Source organism: Haliaeetus leucocephalus, unplaced genomic scaffold, assembly GCF_000737465.1.
Source record: "Haliaeetus leucocephalus isolate CR32 unplaced genomic scaffold, Haliaeetus_leucocephalus-4.0 Scaffold984, whole genome shotgun sequence".
NCBI classification, from domain to species: Eukaryota; Metazoa; Chordata; class Aves; order Accipitriformes; family Accipitridae; genus Haliaeetus; species Haliaeetus leucocephalus.
Genome location: NW_010973420.1, coordinates 3,432,317 through 3,454,659, shown reverse-complemented (window position 1 = coordinate 3,454,659; position 22,343 = coordinate 3,432,317). Strand labels below are relative to the sequence as shown.

The following is a 22,343-nucleotide window of genomic DNA, read 5'->3' as shown; positions in this document are numbered from 1 at the left end:
GCATGAGGGGGGGGGGGGGGGGGGTATGTGTCTAAAAAAAGCACTGCTTTCTCATGTTGGAACCAAAGAATACAAGGAAAAAAAATTGATTGAAACATTTTATCCATTTAATTTTCAATTGTTTATTACTTAGCTTGGAAGCGTGGTTGGATATTTTTGTTTGTTTGTTTCGGGTTTAGTAGCCTATGTTTATAAATGAAATGTTGAGTGGTTTGGTTTTGGGGGTTCTGTTTTGTTTTGGTTTTTTGGTTGTTTTTTGTTTTTTTAATTTAGAAAATGTCAGAGTGAAATTTTTCAGCTTTCTCAACCACACACATCCTTCTTCCTATCAAAATTTTGGCTGAAACTATTTGTTGAATTCTGTCTGTATTTGCCAACTGTGTCAGTCAATCTGGTACTGCATTTTTCATCTAAGTATTTGGACGCACAGATTTATGCAGCCCTACTTTTATCAAGTCACTGCAGGAAAAATGCTGAGAAAGACTGTCTAGGGATATATATAAGCATGAATAGTTTAGAGGAAAGAGGGGGAAAAAAACCTGAAGAGAAAAATATAGAGAAGCAAAGGTGATATAAGAGAATGACAAGATAGATGTCCATATGTCTTTGAAGCTTGCACTCCAGGGAGGTACAAAAGTGGTTTAGAGTTGTCTGAGGAGCTACAGCTGGCAGTGAAGAAATGAAACTGAGCAAAACTGATTTTTTTTTCCATCAGAAAGAATGTCTGAAGATGGAGATCTATTCTACCATAGCATAATCTGACCCAAGGGTGGAGAAAAAAGCATGTACTGTGAATGCACATGCGTGCATGCATGCAAGGTTGTGCAAAACTGCACTGTACTTAAGAAAAATAACACTGGAGAAAACATTCGCTGATAGGGAGAGGCTCTAGTGATTTTGGAAAGGATATATTTTACACCTCTGCATTTCTGTGGTTTAAATTCAGATTTTTATTGTTATTCATATACATATCACATGAGATTCCTTCAGCTTATACCATTTCCTCAGAAATAGATCTTGCATTTTGGAAGTAATTAAAGTGGAACTGACCTGTTTGACTTTTTTTTTTTTTCTTTTCCTTGATAGCTTAGGTAAAACCTCAGATTACTGGTAGGTGGAATAAACTTTATTTGATTTTATTTCAGTGTCATTTGGATAACCACCTTTCTGATGAGGTTAGGTGAAACAGCCTGAGAAAGAGACATGTCTTGCCCACTTGAAATGGGATAATAAGCTTTTCAACTAAGCAGAAATAACTATCAGTCTTGCAACAGAAGTGCAAACAAAATGGAATTAATACCCAGTATTCAGCTTTTATAGGTCTCAAGCTTAAAAAAATTAGATCAAGGTCCTGTAAGAAGTAAACTCATCATATATTTACACTATTTAGATTGGTTTACCACAAGTAGCAGTTCTGTTTCCAAAATCATGAGGAAGCAGACTGGTAGATTCCTGTGTTCCTTAGGAATTCCTGTGGTATTCCGCAGTCTGCCTATGCATAGGATGCATTGCTTCTCAAGAAACATGCAGTAAGGTTCTTTCATAGCCAATATTGATCACTTCTTTTTCCAGTTCTGTTCCTGTAATTGGTAAGGGAAGCTTTCTACTAGATGAATGTGTGACATTGCAATTTTTTTCCAGTGATGTGTGTGTTTGTTGTTTGGTTTTTTTCCCTGGACAAAAGTTCACTTTTTAGATGTATTTAACAATTTTAATATTCTTACACTTGCCACTTATTACAGCCAAAGTCACTGGAAATCTGAGCCATCTCACTGCCTTCCCAGACCAGCTAAACCAAGACATACCAGTCAGGTGTTGTGGATGCTACAAAGGAATGAAATGCTCTGAAATATAGATGACAGAGCAGTCTTCTGGGCTGCAGTTTCAATTTCTGATGTATTGGCATTTCAAAAGTTCATATTTAAGCTCATCCAATCATAGTCCTTCACACTAGATTGAATTTATTATATGCTCATTTCCAGGAAACATTTAAAATTGACTTCTAGATTTTTATCATAATATTAAAAGTGTTTTTAGGCTGGCCTGTTCAATTTGCTAAATACTTTAACTGGATTGAGTAATTTCAATGAAATAACACATTTATTCAAAGCACAAAACTTCTTAAAGTTTCATCACCTTTGGAAACATTTTCAAAAGAAGGTGTCCATAGGACAGAGTAGTTAGAAGGAGGACAAGGGAAACAAAAAGAGACAAAATGGAGAAGGGGAGAGAGAGACTTAGCATCTTTATACAGCTGTGCTTTGTAAAATATTCAAGAGGTTGGTTTACTCTTTTCCTCTTTTTACTCTGCATCCTAAGGCATAGTGAAAAAAAATCCAAGCCTTAAAAGCTGTCATAAAATAAAACCATCATTCTCCAACTAGCACTGCTACAGAACTCATCTACTCAGATTATGAATATTTAATATTTTAAGATATTAAATATATTAAATCTAACATAAAGTTTAACTCCAAATGAAGTGCTTGTGACACTGTTAACAAGATGTTTCAAACTTTTCCATTACTGTTCTTGAAAGTCATTACTTTCTCACAAAACTTGTTAGTTTGCACTTCCAACAGATGTGTAATATCAAAATAATTTTGGGTGGTTCTGGCAGCTTTCAGCAGAGACATATTTGTGTCTTTTGTGAGGTTCTTTCCATTAATTATTCAATCTTAGATCTGAAGTTATTTGCATGCTAGCTTTCACATTTAAAATGTTGCATATATACTAAATGCCGGGTATTTGAATGAGAAACTCAAAATCCAAACGAGAAAAATATAACAATGTGATGTTATCATGATGATTTATGTATACTGCAACTTGCTGAGCGTTATAATACATGATATCCATCTTATGCAGAAGTATTTTCAGGAGCTAGCATCAAATGCTTCCAAAGGTGAGGTAAGAACTATGTAGAAGGCTGAAGAAAATTAATTTTCTAAACATTTAAAGTATCATTCTAGACTCTGATCATTAGGGCTTGGTTTAATATCTTATTTTTCCAAGGTATTTTTGATGGCTAATTATGACAATTCTGGGTATTTCTATAATGTATATACCTACATAGTTGCTAAGTCTCGCTAATTTTTGATCTTCATATAACTTTCATGAAATCTTCAGGTACCAAGGAACCAGTTCTTTTGGGATCTTGACTATTTATTAATTCAACTAAATATCCTTGTGCTTTAAACTTTGAGAAAGGGAGACCAGAAGTTCCTAATCTATTCTTCCTAAATTGCTTGCTGAAGGAAGTAATCCTAATATATATATTTTTTTTTTTAAATGAGAGTATATGAGTTTTTTCAGATAGCGATCACTCCTCTGAGCTCATAGTGACTCCCCACTTGTAGCAACTTCTGCACAATTCCTTTTGAAGTCAGAAGGCTGGTAGACTTATAAAGTTATATACAGGCATTATGGTAGTCTCTGTCTTATTCATCAGTCCATTCCCTTACTGTTCAAGCATCTTGCTTTACTTTTTAAATGTATCAATACATCCCTGTCTGGTGGTAATACTGTTAGTTTGGAACCCTGTCAGGTATGTGGATTTATAGAATCACAAAATTGTACAGGTTGGAAGGCATCTTGGGAAGTCTTTTGTCCAGCCTCTTGGTCAAAAAAGGATCAGCACTGAACTGGGAATGATTTTCTTAGTGCTTTGACTGGCTGCATCTTAAAAACCTTCAAGGACAGAGATTTCACATGTCTTGAGGCAACCTATTCCAACGCTTAATTGTCCTCATGATACGAGACATTTTTTAAATGCTTTTTTCCTACATGTAGGTTCATTTTAGTATTTAATTTTGTTACTGAATTACACATTTTTTTGCTTAGCTTGTTATATTTCTGTCATGCACTCCTGATTAAAACACATTTTTGTATCATCTGTGTTACTATGTAGCATGGGTTTGAGTGCCTGCAATTATTCATGTACACAAAATGACTTGAAAATACTTCTGTATTAATAGGCTAAGTTAATAGTTGGATGGTTTTTTTTCTGGAGTCTTTCTTTCCTAGTCAGCATCACTGGCCTGTTCATGAATGGGAGTGGCAACTAATCAGCATACAGTATGTCATGCAGCCACGGGACAACTGACCAAACTTGCTCATGTCTTTATAATACCATTGCATGATGTGCTGCTTCTGTTCTCTGTGCTGTAAAAAAGAGCACTACTTCTGCCCACTCTGTAGATAAGGAAGGGTTGAATCAAAAGTGTTTAAAAGCAACCTGCACTCTTGCTATCATTTTTCAAGTATGGATATTAGAACATTTTACCACACCCCCAGCTTTGCATTTTTAATTGTGGTATCTTATGTTTGAAAGCAAGCCACAAAGAGAAAAGCAAAACTTCTTGTAAAAGGGAAGCTAATAGAATAATGACTTATAGATTTGGATCCAAAGGCTGGTTTAGGCAGTGAGTATTTGATGTGTAATAAATGCCATAAACTGCCCTAGTCTTATTGGAAAGAGTTGGACCTAGATATTATAGATAAACCTTGCCAAAAAGACAGCTTCCATCTTACAGAACATTCGTAACATATAATATTGCCATATGAATTTGTAACCCAAATAATTTTCTTTGCTTTGCTATGTATTCTATGGCAATAGAATACATTATTAAACAATGGTTTGGTTACAAAAAGCACACAACAGAAAAAGCTTATGTTCCTTACAAAATAATAATCTGTGTTCAGATTTACAGTGCGTTCCAATTTGTTCCCTGAAACCTTTCCATAAAGAAATTTGTGTAACACCAATAAGTGTAATTATTTCTGATATAATTTTTCTGAGTAACACTAATTTGAAAAAAATCTCGCTAACTGGAGGGAAATTGCTTTTGGTCTGGGAAACATTTAGTAAACAAACAAAAAAATTAACGTCTGTTGTAAAACTGTAGGTCAGGCTTTGTCATTATATGACTTGGCACAAAGTCAGCATTTTCTGACATGAAGTATTAAAAGAATATTGTTGTGTACCTTCAAGATTTTCTGTTATTTGGTATTAGAATATCACACTGCTTGTATGACCACTAAGACCAAGACTCATATATCTTTTGGGTCTTTTTGAATGAGTTCTCATTAGTATCATAAAGACTATACTTCTATTCTTTTACTAGAGCCAAACCCAAATAGTTCTTCCACACTGTTTTGTACTTCTTCATTAGCCCCTGGCCAATATGTGATGAGAAATCCTTTTCACATTGTTTCAGGATCATCTAGAAGAGGGCTCGTAAGAGTCCGTTCTTCACATTTGTCTGGAACTAGTTTCTGTATCATAGAGATAGGCTTCAGTAATCACTAAATATTATTCTGTCTGATTCTGACTTCTGAATCTTTTGATCCTTTCCTACTCTTCGTGTTGAGTTCCCTGAAGTTCAATATCATACCTCATCTTAGAGTGTGTTAAGTTTATGCTATGTCTCCACTTGATATACTTTAAAACTACAACAAAAGGAGAGGCTAATAAAATAGAGGGTGATGCTGAAAGGTAAGGTAAGGAGTGTTGTCCTGACTTGACACAAGAACATGCAGAAAGCATCAACTCCTTCACCGGTATCAAGTGTCTACAAAACAATCTAGAGGAGTAGACCCAGAGCTAAGAGGCTGTGTCCCCTGTAAAAAGCTGTGGATGTTGCTCTAAAACAAATTTGCTTGGTTTTTCAGATTATAATCTTTGAAAATGTCTTGCACACTGTCTCATCAAGCTTTGACTTGAAAACATGCTAGAACACATTAATATGATTCTGTTTATCACTTGCTGCTTCTTTTCACCCTGTAGGTACTCTCTTAACCATAGCACAGAAAGCATTGCTGAAAGGTATTGCTGTGCTCACGTCTAAGTGCTACATAAGAAAAAGCACTGATACAGCTACTCCCTCTACATAAACATGAGTTGTCCAAGATGCTTGATTAAATAGTCCTGCAAGTCAAAAGCTAAAATAATAGATTAATGATTACACAGTATCTCCTCGTGAAACATTTATGACTTTTCTCCAAATTTATCATTGGATAGCTTTGTATTATCCATTGCATCTCAAAAAAATACTGCTTGGTTAAGAAAATAATTTGCAGTTCATCATTGTAAACTATTAGAAATGACCTTGCAAGCTTGTTTGGTGATGTAGTTATTGTATATAAATGTAAAAGTATGAGGCCCTTTTTTTTTTTTTTTTTTACTTGTCACTTCCATTATTCATTGCAGTATTTCACTTGACATATGATGACATCACTGGAAAAGTTATAAACACCTTACCAAAGCAGAGAACTTTCTTTTCTTAAAGGAGAAGAAGTAGTGTTTTACCACAAGTAAGCAGGATATTGGGTTGCATATGTGTAGGTGATGGCATAATTTGTTATTTTATGATTACGCTATTGAATTTTTTCTTTTTTCTGTGTATGTGCATAGTGTCTTAACCTGTAATGTTCTCCATAGTTCTTTTCTGCTTAATGGTTCTGATGGGAGCCTGTCTCATTCTAAATGTTATGTTTGACAAACTTGGTTAGATTCCATACGGACTCCCAGATGTTTCCTGGTTTGAGTGTTTTATTTAAGCTTTACATGTAGAATTTAGACAAGAGTCTTGTAAAGGATGCTAAGTGTATTTTATAGCTGTGATCAATATGAGGGTCTTGAGCTGGACTTGGTGAAATTTGTTTTGTAACTACATAGCTGTTGTCCTTCCCAATGCTGCACTGTTCCTTACTTCTTAATTAGTTCCACTGATCAGTTTGATTTGCTGAGCTGAATGCAGTGAAGGGCCATTTAAGTGTAAATTGTCAAGAGATTTTATGAAAGTCTATATTAATTCTATGTGCTAAAAGACCAGAGATAAGAGAAAACAGTAAGGTACAGCCTGTTTGACTGGGGCATCTTGACATAGACCTATTAACAATAACAGAAAAATGGCTTGGTAAGTAGTTTTGACATTATTGTTATTATATGAATGTGATGGGCAGGAAACAATTAGTGAAAACTGTAAGACCGTTCATAATGAATAAATAACATGGCCAATGAAATGTACTAAAATACATTTAATTAGCATCTGCATTTTAGTAAGATTTAACTAAAGGTGTAGAGCCCTGGTTTTTTCACTCTGTAGTATTTCTGAAGACTTTCTGTCCCAGGTTGCATTTCTGATAGGCCTGAGTAGTTCCATACAGAATAGACATCTGAGCTGTTAAGAGTTTATTCCAACAAATCAAACTCCTCGCTATGCATTACTAGAAAAAAAATAAGGCTGCAACTGTACTTAACTATTATTACATTTTATTTTTCATTTCTCTCTTGAAGGAAACCCCAGAATTTGTGTGAACAGTTTACAATGCAAAATGTAAGCTCTCAGGCTCTGGCTGGCTGAGTGTAGTGTCATCTCTCACTACTGAACTCTACACATTCCCCCCTTACCTCTCTTTTTATAGTCATGCTCCCTCCTTCACCTGCATTTGCAGTGCTGGGTGCTGATTTATGGATGTTTTACTGTTCACCCCCCAGAGAACTTCATTATCCAGGCTAGAGACAATAGAGGGCACACTAACAGTAAATTATTTTTCACACTTTTTTTTTCACACCCAGCTCATATTTCATTATATTTTGTGAATGATTTATACGGTTCTCAGATAGTTGAGATGTTTTCAATTTTATGTAGCAGCTACTCAGAACTTCAAGATTTGAAGGCTTTTCCCCTTCATTCCAAGCCTTGGATTTTGCAAATCATCTCCCAAGGCCATCACTGTTAGAATGTATCCCTATGGCAAAAGAATGACCCCACAGACCTTCCCACCACAGGAAAGGCAGGGAGGGCCAGCAGCTTCTATGTCAGCCTGTATACACCTGCTTAAGCTGGCCTGTTTGTATGCAGACATCTTTTCTTATGCTAGATAGGGCAATGGGTTGATTTTCTTTCTCTGTCCTCAGACAGCCTCTGCTTGGCACCTCTGTAGCAAACATGCTTCCCTTGTGTTGTGCACGTGTATAAAACCTAGTTTATCACCCCGGAGTGTTACGTTTTTCAGCTTGCATGCAGGTCTGTTCTGGTTCTGGGGTAAACTGCAGCGTGCTCTGTTTTAATCTAGCTTTAGTGTGTTTGAAATAGATTATCATGCTATTGGCAGACCAGAATAGTGCTTATATTTCTGGCTGTGGATAATTCTGTATTAATTGAGAGAGGACCCAATTTTACATCTCTTTCGTAGCAGCACATCTCTGTTGATGTCAGAGTGCCTTCTAATTTACAATTGTGCAAAAAGGACTGGCATGTGGACCTAAACCAAGGAAAATAATTGAAAAGATTTTTTATATGGATCTGGTTGAAAATATGAGCAGAAAGATAAGTCAGTGTTTCAAGACGAATGCATGAAACAGGTGGAAAAACTGCTAGGATTAGGATGTTCCTTTTCCTTGAACTGATTACCAGCAAGACACTGCAAGGTATCTGGCACGCTCAGAGACCCCAAATTCAGAGATGGACTTTTCATACCTTTTACCCGTCATTTTCTCTGCCCTCCCATCAGGAGTTAAGCCTTGCTTGCCAGCAGTTAAGACTCAGTCACTAGTCCCAAAGAAAATTTATTTCTCAATAGCAGGCCATATAAAGGCCTTAATGGATTCAATGAGGCAGAAAGAAAGAGTAAAAGGACAGAAGAAAAAAAATAAGAGAAAGATGTGTGGAAGAGAAAAAAAAGAAAAAGAACTGGGGCCCATTGTGGAAGCCCAGGAAAAGGAACTAGGCAGCAATGATTGTATCTCCTGAAGTGTCTTTTGTTTTAGGCTAAAGTAATAGCAAAGAATAGCCCTTCATGGCGAGGCTTTAACACTCTGTCCAAGACTGATCTCTGTATTCAAAGGGGGAAAGTAGAACATTCATGAGATGCATGCAGAGTTCCTGCTATCCGCCTCCTCTGTGTGAGGTTTTAAAACAGCTACTGCGATATTTTTTTCACTCTCCTGTGCACTGAGCATTTAAGGACACCTCACATTTGTTAAAAAGGGAGATTTTTTTTTTTGCCTCTCAGTGGTTTTCCCAAACTTCTGTTTGACAGCTGGGGAAAGTATCAAATAGTAAACTTAAATCAGAATCGTATCTTCATGATTTCATTCCTTCCCACCTACTCCTTAACACCAGAGATCTACTTTTATATGAATACTTAGACTGGATCGAAGCCCTGGTCCACAGCCCAAGCAAGTCAAAAGTGTGTTTCAGTGCACTGAAGGACAGCTCAGGGCACATGCAGATGTGAGAGGTTTTGGGCAGAGAAATCACCTGATTTGTCAACGTAGTGTATGAAAAGGGGAGGGGGAGGGCAGAGGGTGGAAGGCCAGCTGTGATATTTGCAGAAGTAATGCAGTGAAATTTGCTGAAAAATTAAAGGTGAAGCCAAAAGGAACAGATTAACATTGAGGCATCTCTATAGGAGAAATATGTTGATTGGCTAAAAGTAACACAGGTTTATTTTTCCAGTAAGGTTACCAGACACTTTTAGCTCATTATCGAAAATAAATACACTGACCCAATAGAACAAGACTTTAGAAATGCAATAGTTTCAGTCATTTGTTCCTATATGACCTCTTCATATTTCATTTCTCCTTTCACGGAACCTGCACTTCCTTACCAATTGTCTTATCTGCCCCCCCCCGCCCCCGCCAAAAATCAGTGAACAATGCCATACAGAAGCACATCAAAAAGGAGCCAAAATGTAAGTTGTTCTGTTTACTGTGATTGTTGTTGATGCACATGTGTCAGGGCTAAAATGTTATTTCTTCAGGTCCATGACACACTGCTTATATCTGTGATTTATAACTGTTGAGGTTTTATGAAGCCATGTTTTACAAAAATGTTTGTGTGGTTTCCCATGTCCTAGTCTCTTTGTATGTATGTGTACAGAAATCACTATAGATGTTGCTTTTGTTGGATCTTAGATTATGTATTTGGAATATTACTTGCACCTTTTCTTCAAAAGAGCATACAAGGTATCTCCTTGGTCCCTCAACTCGAATACAGAAACATGAGAGTTAGTATCCATTTATAGCACTGACTCTCTTAGTGATGCTTCAATTTCATACTTCTCCAGCTGAAGTAGAATAGATATAATCCCCTATTCTCACACAAGTAGCTCTCAGCTAGTGCTAATCTTATATAACTTCAAGATTGGCTCATTCTTTGCAATTTACAAAGCAGTTTATAGGTATCCATTCCCGTGGCACTGTATGCAAAGGTTAGTATTGTATCAAGTTCCTGCCAGCGGGAAGGCAGTCTCTTTAGTTTCTGCAGTCAGTATAGGCCAGATTTTTGGCTTTATCTACAATGTAAAGATGTCTTTGTAGTAGAAGTTTTGTTTACAAGGCTGTTCTTGTGAGATTTACAAACTTTAATTCTGTATACCACCCTGGTGTCAACTAACATGGACTGAATCCAAACTCAGTCTTAAGAAGGGGAAAGCTTGATGAAATAAATTGCTGCATGAGCAACAAAGGCAGCTTCAGTCAGCTGCTGGTGCTATGTTGGTAACTAAAACACATCCCCAAGAAGTGAGTTGGCTGCCACGCACCTGCTATTCACTTCTGCTGCTGGGCAATTGAAAAATTTGTGTGGTTAAAAAAGAAAAGAAAAAACCTCAAAATATCCTGTATAAGCTTGATTGTGTCATATGTAGAAAGCGTAAGGCACTGCTATAACAGTCTGACACAGAGAATTAACTGTAAGAAAAACTTCTTTGAGTTATTTCCTGTGGGTATAAAATCTGTTCACTGCCATCTGAGATAACTAACTGTAGTTCAGGTCAGTAAGCATTTTTGTGGTTTAGTTTGTATGTCACTTGTTCCTTGAGTGCCTTACTGAGGTTAGAATCTCAGTGTACCAAGTCTTAGATGAACACAGTGAGATGCTTCCATTCCCCAAAGAGCTTGCTTTTACATCCGCATAACAGACAGCCAGGGATCTCTGTTGAACTGAAGGGATGAAGGGAGAGCAGAGAGATCAAAGCATTTGCCTAAGATAGAATAATAAATCTGTGGCAGCAACATAATCTTAAGTCACACTGCCTTCCAGCTCAAAGTCTTTATTGTGTGATTCCTCTCATTTTTCCAATGCGTCGTGTCTCCTCTTCTCAGATTGAAACTCAGCTCAAAACCACAATTAAATTGCAGCACGCTGTCAGATCAGTGTCCTACAAGGCAGTCTTGAGGTGATTTAGGGGCTAGATGTAGAGGAGGCTGTTTAGTAGGGAAGTTACGGTGCCATAAGCCTTTAAATAAAATAACAATGTGACTAACTGCATTATAATAGATGTAGTAGCTATAGGGAATGGAAATGTGGAGAATTAGGGTCTGGATGGTAAGGATACTTGTTAGTTTAGGTGGTAAGGCTATTTATTATATTTCTGTTTAATAATTATTATACTTAATACACAAGTAGTATTGCAAATGCCTTATGGTGAATACATCTCTCAGCTGTCACCATGGTGATAAGGGCCTATATTCCTCAGTGGATGATAGAAATTTGTCTATCATCCTGGGGGTAGACAAACACGCACCTTTTTCAATAATAAACAGTAAGCTCTTTATTATCCTATAAACGTCCTGAACCTCCCGATAGAATCAGAACGGGTTTGGTTGGAAGTGACCTTTAAAGGTCATCTAGTCCAAGACACAAGACAGTTTCATGATTACAAAAATTATCAAAAGAAAGAAGAGGTAAGAGTGTGCTATAGGGATGTCTTTTTTTGTCTGTTCGTTTACAAATAATTTTTTTCTCAGCATTTAACACACAAGATTAAATAATGCTGTGGTACTCTCAGAAAGCTGTGCAGAATTGACTGATAAATCATTTAGAGATGGTGACTAACATATCTGCTTGAGTGGCTGCAAGACTGATAGACTACATAATCAAAAAGAGGCTCACATGTGGTTAGTTTTGGTGCAAAGTTCTAGGGAAATTCGTAATTCCTATAGTATTGATGTTTCATGGTTTTAATATTTGCAATTATTTAAATTTTTTAATGTAGTCATGCATTTATTTGATGACTTTTCATATGCTGGCTACAGTACCTGATTCTCCTCTTGTCTCCTTCCCAGTCAAAGCTTTTGTGCAGGTAGTATACACTGATTGCTATATTGATCTTTGCTGACTGGCACCTTTTACCTTTTGTGGCTACCTGAAGAAGGAGTTCTAGCTAGGAAATCTCACTTACTAATCCTTTTGGTAGACAGCATTGTATCCACTTTCCAGACTGCATACAGTTGCCTTTTTTTTCCTTAGTGGTGGTGTTCGTTTGGGAGTGGGGGCATGTGTGGTGGTTTTTTGTTTGTTTGAGGTTTATTTAAAGACAACTGAGGAAAATCAAGCAGGGCAAGCAAGCAATCTAAGCTGGAGATAAGGAATGTTCTGGTAAAGCTCTATTTCACTGGAAAATATTGATTCACTGAAACTAGTAATTCTTCAGAGCAGCTAGTGATTACATGAGGCCAACACTCATCTGGAAAACCCAGTTTCATGTTCTCCAGCAAGCACTCAGAGGTCAAACATACCTTTACTGTCCTCTGGATCAGAGGAATGAGTTGGCCAAAAATGTTGATTGCATTCCAGTGCAGATTTGCAATTTTTGTGTGACAGGAAAATCATCTCCTGTCCCTTGCATCTTTATCTGCTTTACAGGTTAAACTTTTTTAGTATATGTCAGAACCTAATGACTGGTGCCTTCAGTGAGAGCTGGAAGGCATGTCTAGAGTAGCTAAGAAATCAAATTCATTTAGTGCCTTATCAATCCCCCATTTCTGCCTGTGTAAACTCAGTAACAAAACTGGAAATTCAGGTACCAGTATGGGATAATTCTGATCCACTGTAAATTATTTTCATAGAAATGGGATTGTCCTATATCAGGAACAGTCATCCCATATTAAATGTTTTTTAAGCAAAATGCAGGTTTCTGTTCATATATGTAACTAATATTGATATCTGGCTTGTTGGGTATAAAGGCAAACTAGATGGCATTCAGAAGTCTGAAAATCCTGGAAGGTTCTGAAAAGGAACAGCTTTGATTTATAAAAGCTTGAACTTTTTAAAGACCTTTTCAAAATAAAAAAACCCACGCTCAGTTGATTAATTAGTCCTAATTTATATTTAAAATTCTTCCTGATTGATTTTTAAAGTTGACTTTTACTTGATTAAATAGCAGTCTTTGATTCTGAGATATTTGTGGCTCTGCAAATTCCCTACTTGATGGGAGCTCTACATAAACACTTTTGCTTGCAGTAATGAGCTTAGCCAAGATGCTGAAGTTTGCTTCCTCCCTACCAGTCCTCCTCTCCCTGCCCACAACCACAGGGCAGGTCTTCCTCTCTGTGCACTTGAATGTTAACCAAAACTATAAATTAACATTATTCTCTAGATATCCATAGTTATACCATTATTTCATTTGCCATTCTAGTTCAAGGCTGGCCCATTTATGGTAGAGATAAAATAATGAATTTAAATGAATAGCCTCTTCAGGGTAAAAAAACCCCACAAAACAATGCAAGCGCCCCTAAACAAAACAAAACCCCACTAGTGTACAAGGTACTAGTGACAATATACCCTGATTTTATCATCTGATTGCTTCTTTTGTATTTACACTGGTAGAGCTGTATCTGCTTGCCAAATTGTAGTACTCATTTTGCTAAAGGTTTTCTGCAACTTTCTGCTTTTGGAAATTACACTACAGACCTCCCCTTGCTTCACAGAATTATTTTGGGCATGCTGTTTTTACAACTGTTGGAATTTTTGCATTGGCAGTGTATTTACAATATATTAACAACGTGACAAGCACACTTTCTAACAAATGGATAGCACACTCTTAGGCATGTTAGTGTTTAGAATTGTTGCATCCTTTACATTTTTTATCAACGTAACTCCTCTGAGGACACTCAGGCAGTTGGTAAGTATAGGATGAATATTGAGTTTGGACAATATAATTTTGGAGACCAAAGAGCAGCAACACTGGGAGGATGCAAGTTATCACACTGAGTTCCTGAGATTTCTCTGAGTTGTATTTACTATAGGTATTTATCTAGGAAGTAAGTCTTCCTGCTCTCCTCCTTTGGCACTTAATGACAGTAAAATATGCAGTAGCATCGGTGAAACAACATGACTAACAGTCTCACAGTTTCTTAGTTCAGTCTCTGTCCCTGTTCAGGCCAGCAAAGTTAGCATTGTGTGGATTCACTAGTGAATCTTTTCATACACTTCAGAGCAGGGTCTCCAAAACCTACTATAGACCTATGCATTAATTTGTAGACTGTGTAAACTTAGGGTAACCATATAAATAGTTTCCCATGAGCCTTAATCTAGATAAAGTAAGTCTATTCTCTTGACCTGAATCAAACTTCACTATGAATTTGACCAAGGCCTATTCAGACTGGAATGGATTCTTGAAATATGTGGAACTGTGATTTAAAGACATTCTTTCAGGATCCAGCCCATCTATTATCATCAGTCCCACTTTTTTAGAAGCTGTTAGTGCATTCTTTGTAACTGATTAGGTCATTTCAAGAAAGAATCTGGTTATCTGCATTTACCATTATTTAGTGCTTAAATGCAGGCACTTAACGTAACTGATTTAAATAATGTAATAAAATTAACTGCTTCTACATGTTATGTAGGCACTTTTGTGTGTTCCAGTCCCCATGATTGGGCTTAACTATTATGTCTGCACAGAGGGGAAATTCTGCTCCAAAAAGCACTACTTAGTCTGTGTTTTCCGGTTCTATGGATGGGCAGTCTCTGCAGAATCACTGAAACTCCCTTCTACTCACATAGCAAGGTTTATTTCTGAAGGAAATGTGAGGAGTTTTGCACCCTCTCATTGTGTTCAAACACCGAGTTGAGAAGTAGGGATAACCAAGGAACTGAGGTGTTGCTGTGGGTGCAGTGTGAAGTGCACCAGTTCTGCAGTGTAGATATAGCTATGCTCCAAGGTACTTGTCTTGAAATCTCTCAGGCCATATTTATGACCATTTCTCCTTAGTTTCTCTTGGTAGTCTAACAAATGAATCTTTTGGGCAGCAGCATCTGTTAAATTAGGGAATTTTTACCCAAATACACAGAAATCTAGCTTTGTATTTGATCTAGGCAGTATATTTTTTTGATTAAAAAAATCAGGCCTGTCTTTGGTACTTTGTCATTGCTTTCCAATTTTAGCTGTATTCCTGGATTGGCCTGGTAGAGGTTACTAGTGCACTAGGGTCCTCAGCACTGAGTCAAAGCTTCCACCATATTTTTCCTCCCCTCCTTTTGGAACTTTTGTCTACAGGTAGGCAGTCTTCTGAACACAGATTATGTTGTTGAAATGGAATTTGGGAAGTGCTGAAAAGTTCATAAAGTCATACCCAATGTAAAGAATAATTCTTGCTGAAAAAAAATTAGGAAAAAGCCACATTTTTCATCCATTTTTAAATATTGAAATGAAGCTTATAAATAATGACTTTGGCTTGTTAAAGCATTTTTCAGTCAAGAGAGATCTCCCTCCACACATTCACTAAAAAGAATGCCAAAACAAAATGGAATATAATGTAATTTTTTTGTATTGACTCAAGATGAATTTTGGAGTTGAATTTTCATTTAATTGTAAAGGAAACTGTTTCACCTTGACTCAGACTTTTATTTACTTATTGCCTTTATCACCACGTGGATAAAAATAAGGACTTGCACAGCTCTGCTAGGTAGAGATTTTTCTGTGTCCCAGCCAATGACGTCAGTGTGATGTGGTATTAGAAGTGTTTATTCCTTTCTGCTGTTATTGTGTGATGTAGGATCTTCTGTTTCCTGTGACCACTGTGCATTTAACAAGGTTCTTGCATATCTTCATTAGATGTCCTCTTCTGGCCCCTGTTTTCTAGCTCATCTTGCATTCCCGTGAATTTTTTCTCTTTGATACTTATTTCTCAACTCTCACATATCTTTAAATTTTCTTACCTGTTGGTTTTTGAACTTTCTGCTCCAAGTGAAACTGTCTGCACTCACACATGAATCATTAGTAGCTTAGAAGAATTTCTGCAGTGTGTAGGCAGTCTGGTTAAGGATGGTTCACAAGATTATTCTGGAGCAAATTTCCTTCTGTGGATAAATACACAAACAGAAGATGATGCTGAATAACTCTATAAAACACAGAAAGAAAATAGAAAAATCAGCAATTTTGCTGATTCTATCCCCCCCATCACAATCTTACATCATACAAATCCACTTATCTGGTATTCTGTTGGGTTTTTGGTTCGGTTTCTTTTTCTGCATGTGAAATTTCAGTTTCAAAAAGTAGGCAGATCTAGACATCCCCCCCTTTTGACATACTTTTTAAAAACTTGTGAATCAGCTGTCATTCCTTTATACTGTTTTATACCATTTTTATTGTAAGTCCAATTAATGCTGAAAATCTCTCTTCAGTTGTCATTTGTATGTCCATAGTTGCTATAGTGTCACATCAACAAAAGATTCTTTTTCAAACCATGTTATATGGAAAATTTCACAGTATGCTATGGTGGTTGAAAAAATCCTTTATGGTGTTATCATCTGCTGTTAACATCTAGGAAGTTAAAATTTGGTTGAAACTGGAAAAATATTAGTGGAGTCAAGATGTGTGGGTTAACTGTGGCATGTAGAACTCTTTCTAAAATTTTGAAGGAAATCGTGCCCAAATTGGTAATACCTGAGTGTGTCTACAGACACGAGAGCAGCCAGACAGTGGTAAGATAATTATATTTCTATAGTTGTACTAATATGCCCTTCTGCATCAACATTGTAAAGCAGGATAAAAATTACTCTTTACCCTGTCACATCACTCAGGTAGTGAAATTTTGGTTCCCAAGCTGTTTCTTCACACAGGAGTGTACTGGAGCGTGGGCATAATTTTCTTTTTTTGTCCTGTGTAGACAAACCTCATATGTCACCAAGATCTGAAGATTGCTCAGCAGTCTCCTCTTAAAAAAGAAAGTTGGTGGTGTCGATCTAGTTCTCTGTGGTTACGCTGTCAACTAAATAAATAGGCTAAATGATTAGCCGATATACTGAAAACACTGAATGAAAGATAAGGATGAGCAGGGAATGGCGTCAGGTCTTATTTTCCATATAACTCTTCTAATACTGAGTTTGGGCAAAGTGCTGACAATTCTTGCATTGACTCTACTTGTGTTTATAGCCTAATAGAGCAATAGAGAACTTTAGGCGAAGGGGATTAGCAAGCCAGTAATTTTCTGAAGCATCAAGTGAAATTTTAAACACTTTTATTCCATTTATAAAATGCAATTGGTTCATTATAGTGCAAACAAGTTCAAGCATCGTAGCTTGCAGGAAAGAATTCCCTCAACTTCGTAGCCTCAGAAAGTTATATTTTGTCCACTGAATTCTGGTTCAGTTATGTTCACAGCAAGAGCCAAGCAAAGGATTAAAGTTCACTACTTCCTATTCATGACTCACCCTGCTAAGAAGCTGCTGTGAGGTAGTGTGTGAACATCAGGCTGGTGTGTTCTGTAGTAGCTGTAGCCAGAGCAATCTATTTTTAGGCTTTTAGATTTCCGTGGGGATGTGGCTCAATTCATTGCGTGCAGGGCTTCTTCCTTATTCTCAACAGATTTGTAAGGTATTTCTTCTAGATTTTCTCTCAAGCCAAGTCACCTCCACTTGAACCTTTGCAGCATGATCTGGCCAGAATGTTCAGAAAAGCACCTTTTCATCTAGGACAAGAAGTTCAACAGTCCCAGTAGCCAAATTTGAACCCATGCACCATATTTGCACTTTAAAGATACTTAGGTATGAAAAGATGCAAACTGGCAGCTAGCTCAGTTCTCAAGACCTTTATGGTGCCTTACTCATGAAATCATTGCGTAGATACCTAGATATCTTTATAATTAACCTTGAGTGATACAGACATCTAAGTCTCTTATGGTTTTGGTATTTAAAGTTCCAGTACTTGGTACTTAACTTACTTCCAATACTTTGGTATTTAAAGCTCATGGCAGTCAATGAAATATCTGTTCTCAGGATCTTTGGTCCTAATGTACTTTCAGTTAAGCACCTAAGTATGCTTAAGAGCTGTTAGATGTCCCAGTAGGTGCCTTTCCACATACTTGTATGCCTAAATATCTTTGTAAATTTGTCTTTCAGTTATATTGTAATAGGAGAACTTGGTGCAAAAACTAGCATGCCAGAAATTTTTATTTTGTTTCCAACTGCTTAAACACTGGCACTGCTCTGACAAGGGTTTAAAAAAAGCATTTTCAGCATTGGAATGCAAATTAACATACCAAGCAATTAAAGTCAATTAAAACAGGATGCAGTGTAATTAGAAACAGTTGTATTCACATTTATATTCAGAGAGGTTTGATGTGTTGAAAGAAAAGAAAACAATTCAGGAAACTTTTAATGCCTACAGATGTGATGATGATACTAATAATGGCATTTGATTTCTAAAATGCCCTATCCTCCCTCACCTCATGAGCTCTTGAGAAGCGTGATAAAATGAGCAACTACTGCACTGGATGCAATGGAATTAAGTGGCTCAACATACTGTGAGACTCGAACACCACCTACAAGTGGTGGCCTTCTCTCCCCTTTCTGAACACAATACACATTACCTGTTGCAGTACAAGAGAAGCTTGCAGTTTTAGCAGCCTCATTTGGCTGTTTGAGCACTAACACCAATAAATTGTCAACAGTGTCAATGGGCTCAGGAAGGGTATATCTTTCCCACACATGGTTCCTTGGTATCTCTTTCATTGTTGTTCTGGATATCTGCATTAGTATTTCTTGCCAGAAATATTGAGCCAATTGCGCTCTATTTATATCCTCTTTCTGCATGGTAACCAGAAAGGAAGGAGAGTTCTCATTCCTCTAAAGCTGAGGCACAACTATCCTCATGATAAAAAAAAAATATGCTAGAGGTTGTGGTTCTAGTACCTGTAATAATATTAATAGGTTTGGATGGGCTGTGGAAGGCATTTGGAAAAGCAAACAGAAAACTGTGAAGTATAACTCTACAAGCCTGGATGGCTGCTGCAGGATTACAGACTACTGTACAAGAGTACCTTTACCTGACCTGTCTTGGCATAGAGATTAGCGGTTGCAGCTCTTCCTTGATGGAGCTGAGTGAGGAAATACACCCAAAGGAACCTGGGAACAAATCTGCACCTAAAAAATTGCGATCTGTTTACTGATGTAAAATGTTTCAAGGCAGTGGCAGGGTGCGCAAGGTAACAGGCTGCAAACCAGTACGGTTAATGAAGCATGATCCAACAAAATGTTATTTTTTAATGTTATAACAGATATTCAGGTGCAACACCTTCCATGTCACCAAATGCATGTGTCTGCTGACTGTCCTCTATTAAAAGCAACTACTGATTTAAAAGAAGTAGAGAAAAATAGCTGGCAAAGAATTAAATACAGAAACATGAAAACCAGTTGCTGGCTACTCCATCTTTTCCACCCAGTATGACTCAGAGCAGGACCATGTCCATTCTGTGTGTTTCATTTTTACTTCTCATTAACTGATGATCCATTTTTATTTGAAACTGAAATGTGGAGAGCAGTCTCTTTGAGATGAGATTTATTTGAACTCAGCCAGTCATATCAGTTTGCATTTCCACTAATAGTCAATTATAATAAACGTAAGGACTGGGATAAAGCTTTCCATTTTGCATTCTGTTGACGTATGAATTCATCAGTTCCAGCTTCTGAGACTTATAGGAACATAATGGTTGTCTCAGTTTCCTGGGAAAAGCATGGTTTGTATTTGCAAAAGGGATAAGACACCTGAAAGATATATTGATGCTTACCTCCTGTTAAGGTGAGTGAGAGTGAAGTGTCTAAATATCCCTTGGGCAGCTGAATGTGTTTGGAGATCTGTAATGTGATTTTGAGTTCCTGATTTCTGAGTGTACCGGCTGAGGCACATGTGAGATGATTACATTTTTAGGGTTAAATACTCATCACGGTCTGAAAATCAAATTTCAGTACATTAGTCATGAAAATGTGTTTGAGAATCCTTTCATGGGTGCATTATCTGATGTATTTCTTTCTTTTACGTAGGCATAAGACAGATAATGAACTTTGAAATTTAAAATGCATATTTTTGAGGGCTATACAGGTTGTATTTTTTGCCAAATGATTTTCCCCATTCTTGCAGCTTGTTAAGTAATTTGGACTTGTGCAAGGCAGATGAATAAGAGTATCATCTCATATTACGATATTTCATACCTACTCTGCATAGGCAGATATATGTGTGTGTGTGTGTATATATATATATACATGGCTATAGATACTTATGGAGAGTTAAGTTATGTTATTATTTAAGGGAAGTATTTATAGTGACATGGAATTTATCATTTAATCCATCCCCAAGTATGAGCAGCTATATATTGCTGTCAGGTTTGTGATTGTAAAATGGGATCAATTCTGCTCAATTTTTCCTTTAGAAAACATGACTTCTTGCAGGTTTCCAGAACAGCCGAACTGCTCCTCATGCTGAGAGCAAACCGATTTCTGAAAAAAATGAGGCCATATATTGTGAAAGCAGAAATTGCTGGGCTTGAGCACTTCAGAAATTTTGCCTGAAGGTGCTTTGCATGATAAGGGTACTATAGCAAATTGCAAGGAGATATACATAGCATTTAACCTTTTGGCTTGATGAAATGTTTATTCCTCAAACACAGACATGCAGGCAAAGCAGTCTTATGAGATGACAGTTAAGTAATTACTAGGTGACTGAGAATTCATGGTATATGTTGTTATATAATACATACAATATAATGCAATTAATTACTTGCTATTATGAGTCAATTTCCCTGTATCTGTGTTTGCAATAGTATGTGGTACAGTGTACAAGTACACTACAGTATAGTGTCTGGTCACCAGTCATGAAGAGAGAGTAAATAATCTACTTACAGAGAGCTTTCTAATCTCTCCCCCCAAAAAAGTGTTGACCTTTCCTACAAGACGTAAATAGTTTAGAAGAGAATATGGTTGGAGGACAAAATTCACCTGCACAGACAAAGGCATCAAAAGCTCTTTTCCTCCAGAAAAGGATTTGGTTTTTTATCTAATAGCAAAATGGATGTGAAAATGAGGTGGTTTTGTTGCAGTTGGAAGAAAATACTTTTCTAATGTTTGCTTCTTCTTGCTAGGTTGTATATGTAACAGCCACATTCCCCTATATCATGTTGATGATTCTTCTGATTCGTGGAGTAACATTACCAGGCGCTTCCGAGGGGATAAAATTCTACTTGTACCCTGACCTTTCTCGACTGTCTGACCCACAGGTAGGATCATGGTCCACCTATTTATTTTCCTCTCTGACTAGGAAAAAATGTAAGGGTTTCTTGATTTTAAAGTTTGAGTATAGGTGATTGCTGGATAGTTGTTCATTGTAGGAGATTTTGAATTGTGGATAAGGGTGTTAAAGTCATCAATGCTTACGTGTGTTGGAATAGATTATTCCTTTAGTAGAAAAGTACCTTGGTTGATAAATCAGAATTTTCAGAAATGTTGAGTTGCAGTTGTTGCTTCTGCCACAGAGGGGCAAAAGCAATGCTATTGATTCAACGGGAACAAATTTAACTGAGACTTATCTATTTTACAGTTCTCTGCTCATTCTAAATCTGTCAAGATTAGTAGAGAAATTGATCATTCTGACGATTGTTGTCTTTGAAGCAGAAATATCTATGTGCAATCAAGGAGGAATGAAGTACTCAAACTAGGAACTCTGTCTTTTTTGTTGTTTCCAGAGTAGAGTTGAACATGGAAATACTGGATTAAGGTGATTTTTTTTTTCAGTGACAGATGACTACAATAAAACAGTTATTGTATATCATTTGTCTGATATCGAGGAGGGAAGATGACACAACCTCTACAAAACCTGACAGGTTGCAGACAGCATTTTACTTATCTGGTTTGGCAATGTAAAAGGCATTACACGGTGTTACTCCTAGGGCTATTACAATGTTAAATGGATCCTGAGATGGAGATAGAAAGGAAGTTTGGGGATATTTGTCAAAATTAATTTTTTTTTTAATCTGCTTACTGAAAATGTGTCAGCATAACTTTTTTTCTAACCTTTGCTTGTGGAAAATGTGTATTTTGTTGCAAAAGACAATAGAGGGAACCCTTCAGTTTATTTCCTTGAAGTGTCTGAAATGAATGGCTCATATAAAGTTAACTTTAAAAAAAGTAATATTTCTACATAAAAAACAAGCTAGAAGAAAAAGATTAATTTAAAATATTGAAAATTTTAGGTGAAAGCTTAATCATGTTGCCAGTTTTGGACTCGACAATGTTTCCATTGTTCTATGTTGGCATAGACGGGAAGTAAAAGAAGAGTTGTGGAAG

General features: G+C 36.8%; 1 protein-coding gene across 1 annotated transcript in view; it reads left to right on the top strand.

Annotated features, from left to right (window-relative positions):
- Positions 1-22,343, top strand: part of SLC6A11 (solute carrier family 6 (neurotransmitter transporter), member 11) — a 103,495-nt gene that overhangs the window by 28,113 nt on the left and 53,039 nt on the right. Inside the window, exon 6 of the mRNA XM_010584457.1 lies at positions 21,143-21,277. Within this exon, the coding sequence (XP_010582759.1) occupies positions 21,143-21,277 (135 nt within the window). The remainder of the gene's footprint in view (positions 1-21,142; positions 21,278-22,343) is intronic.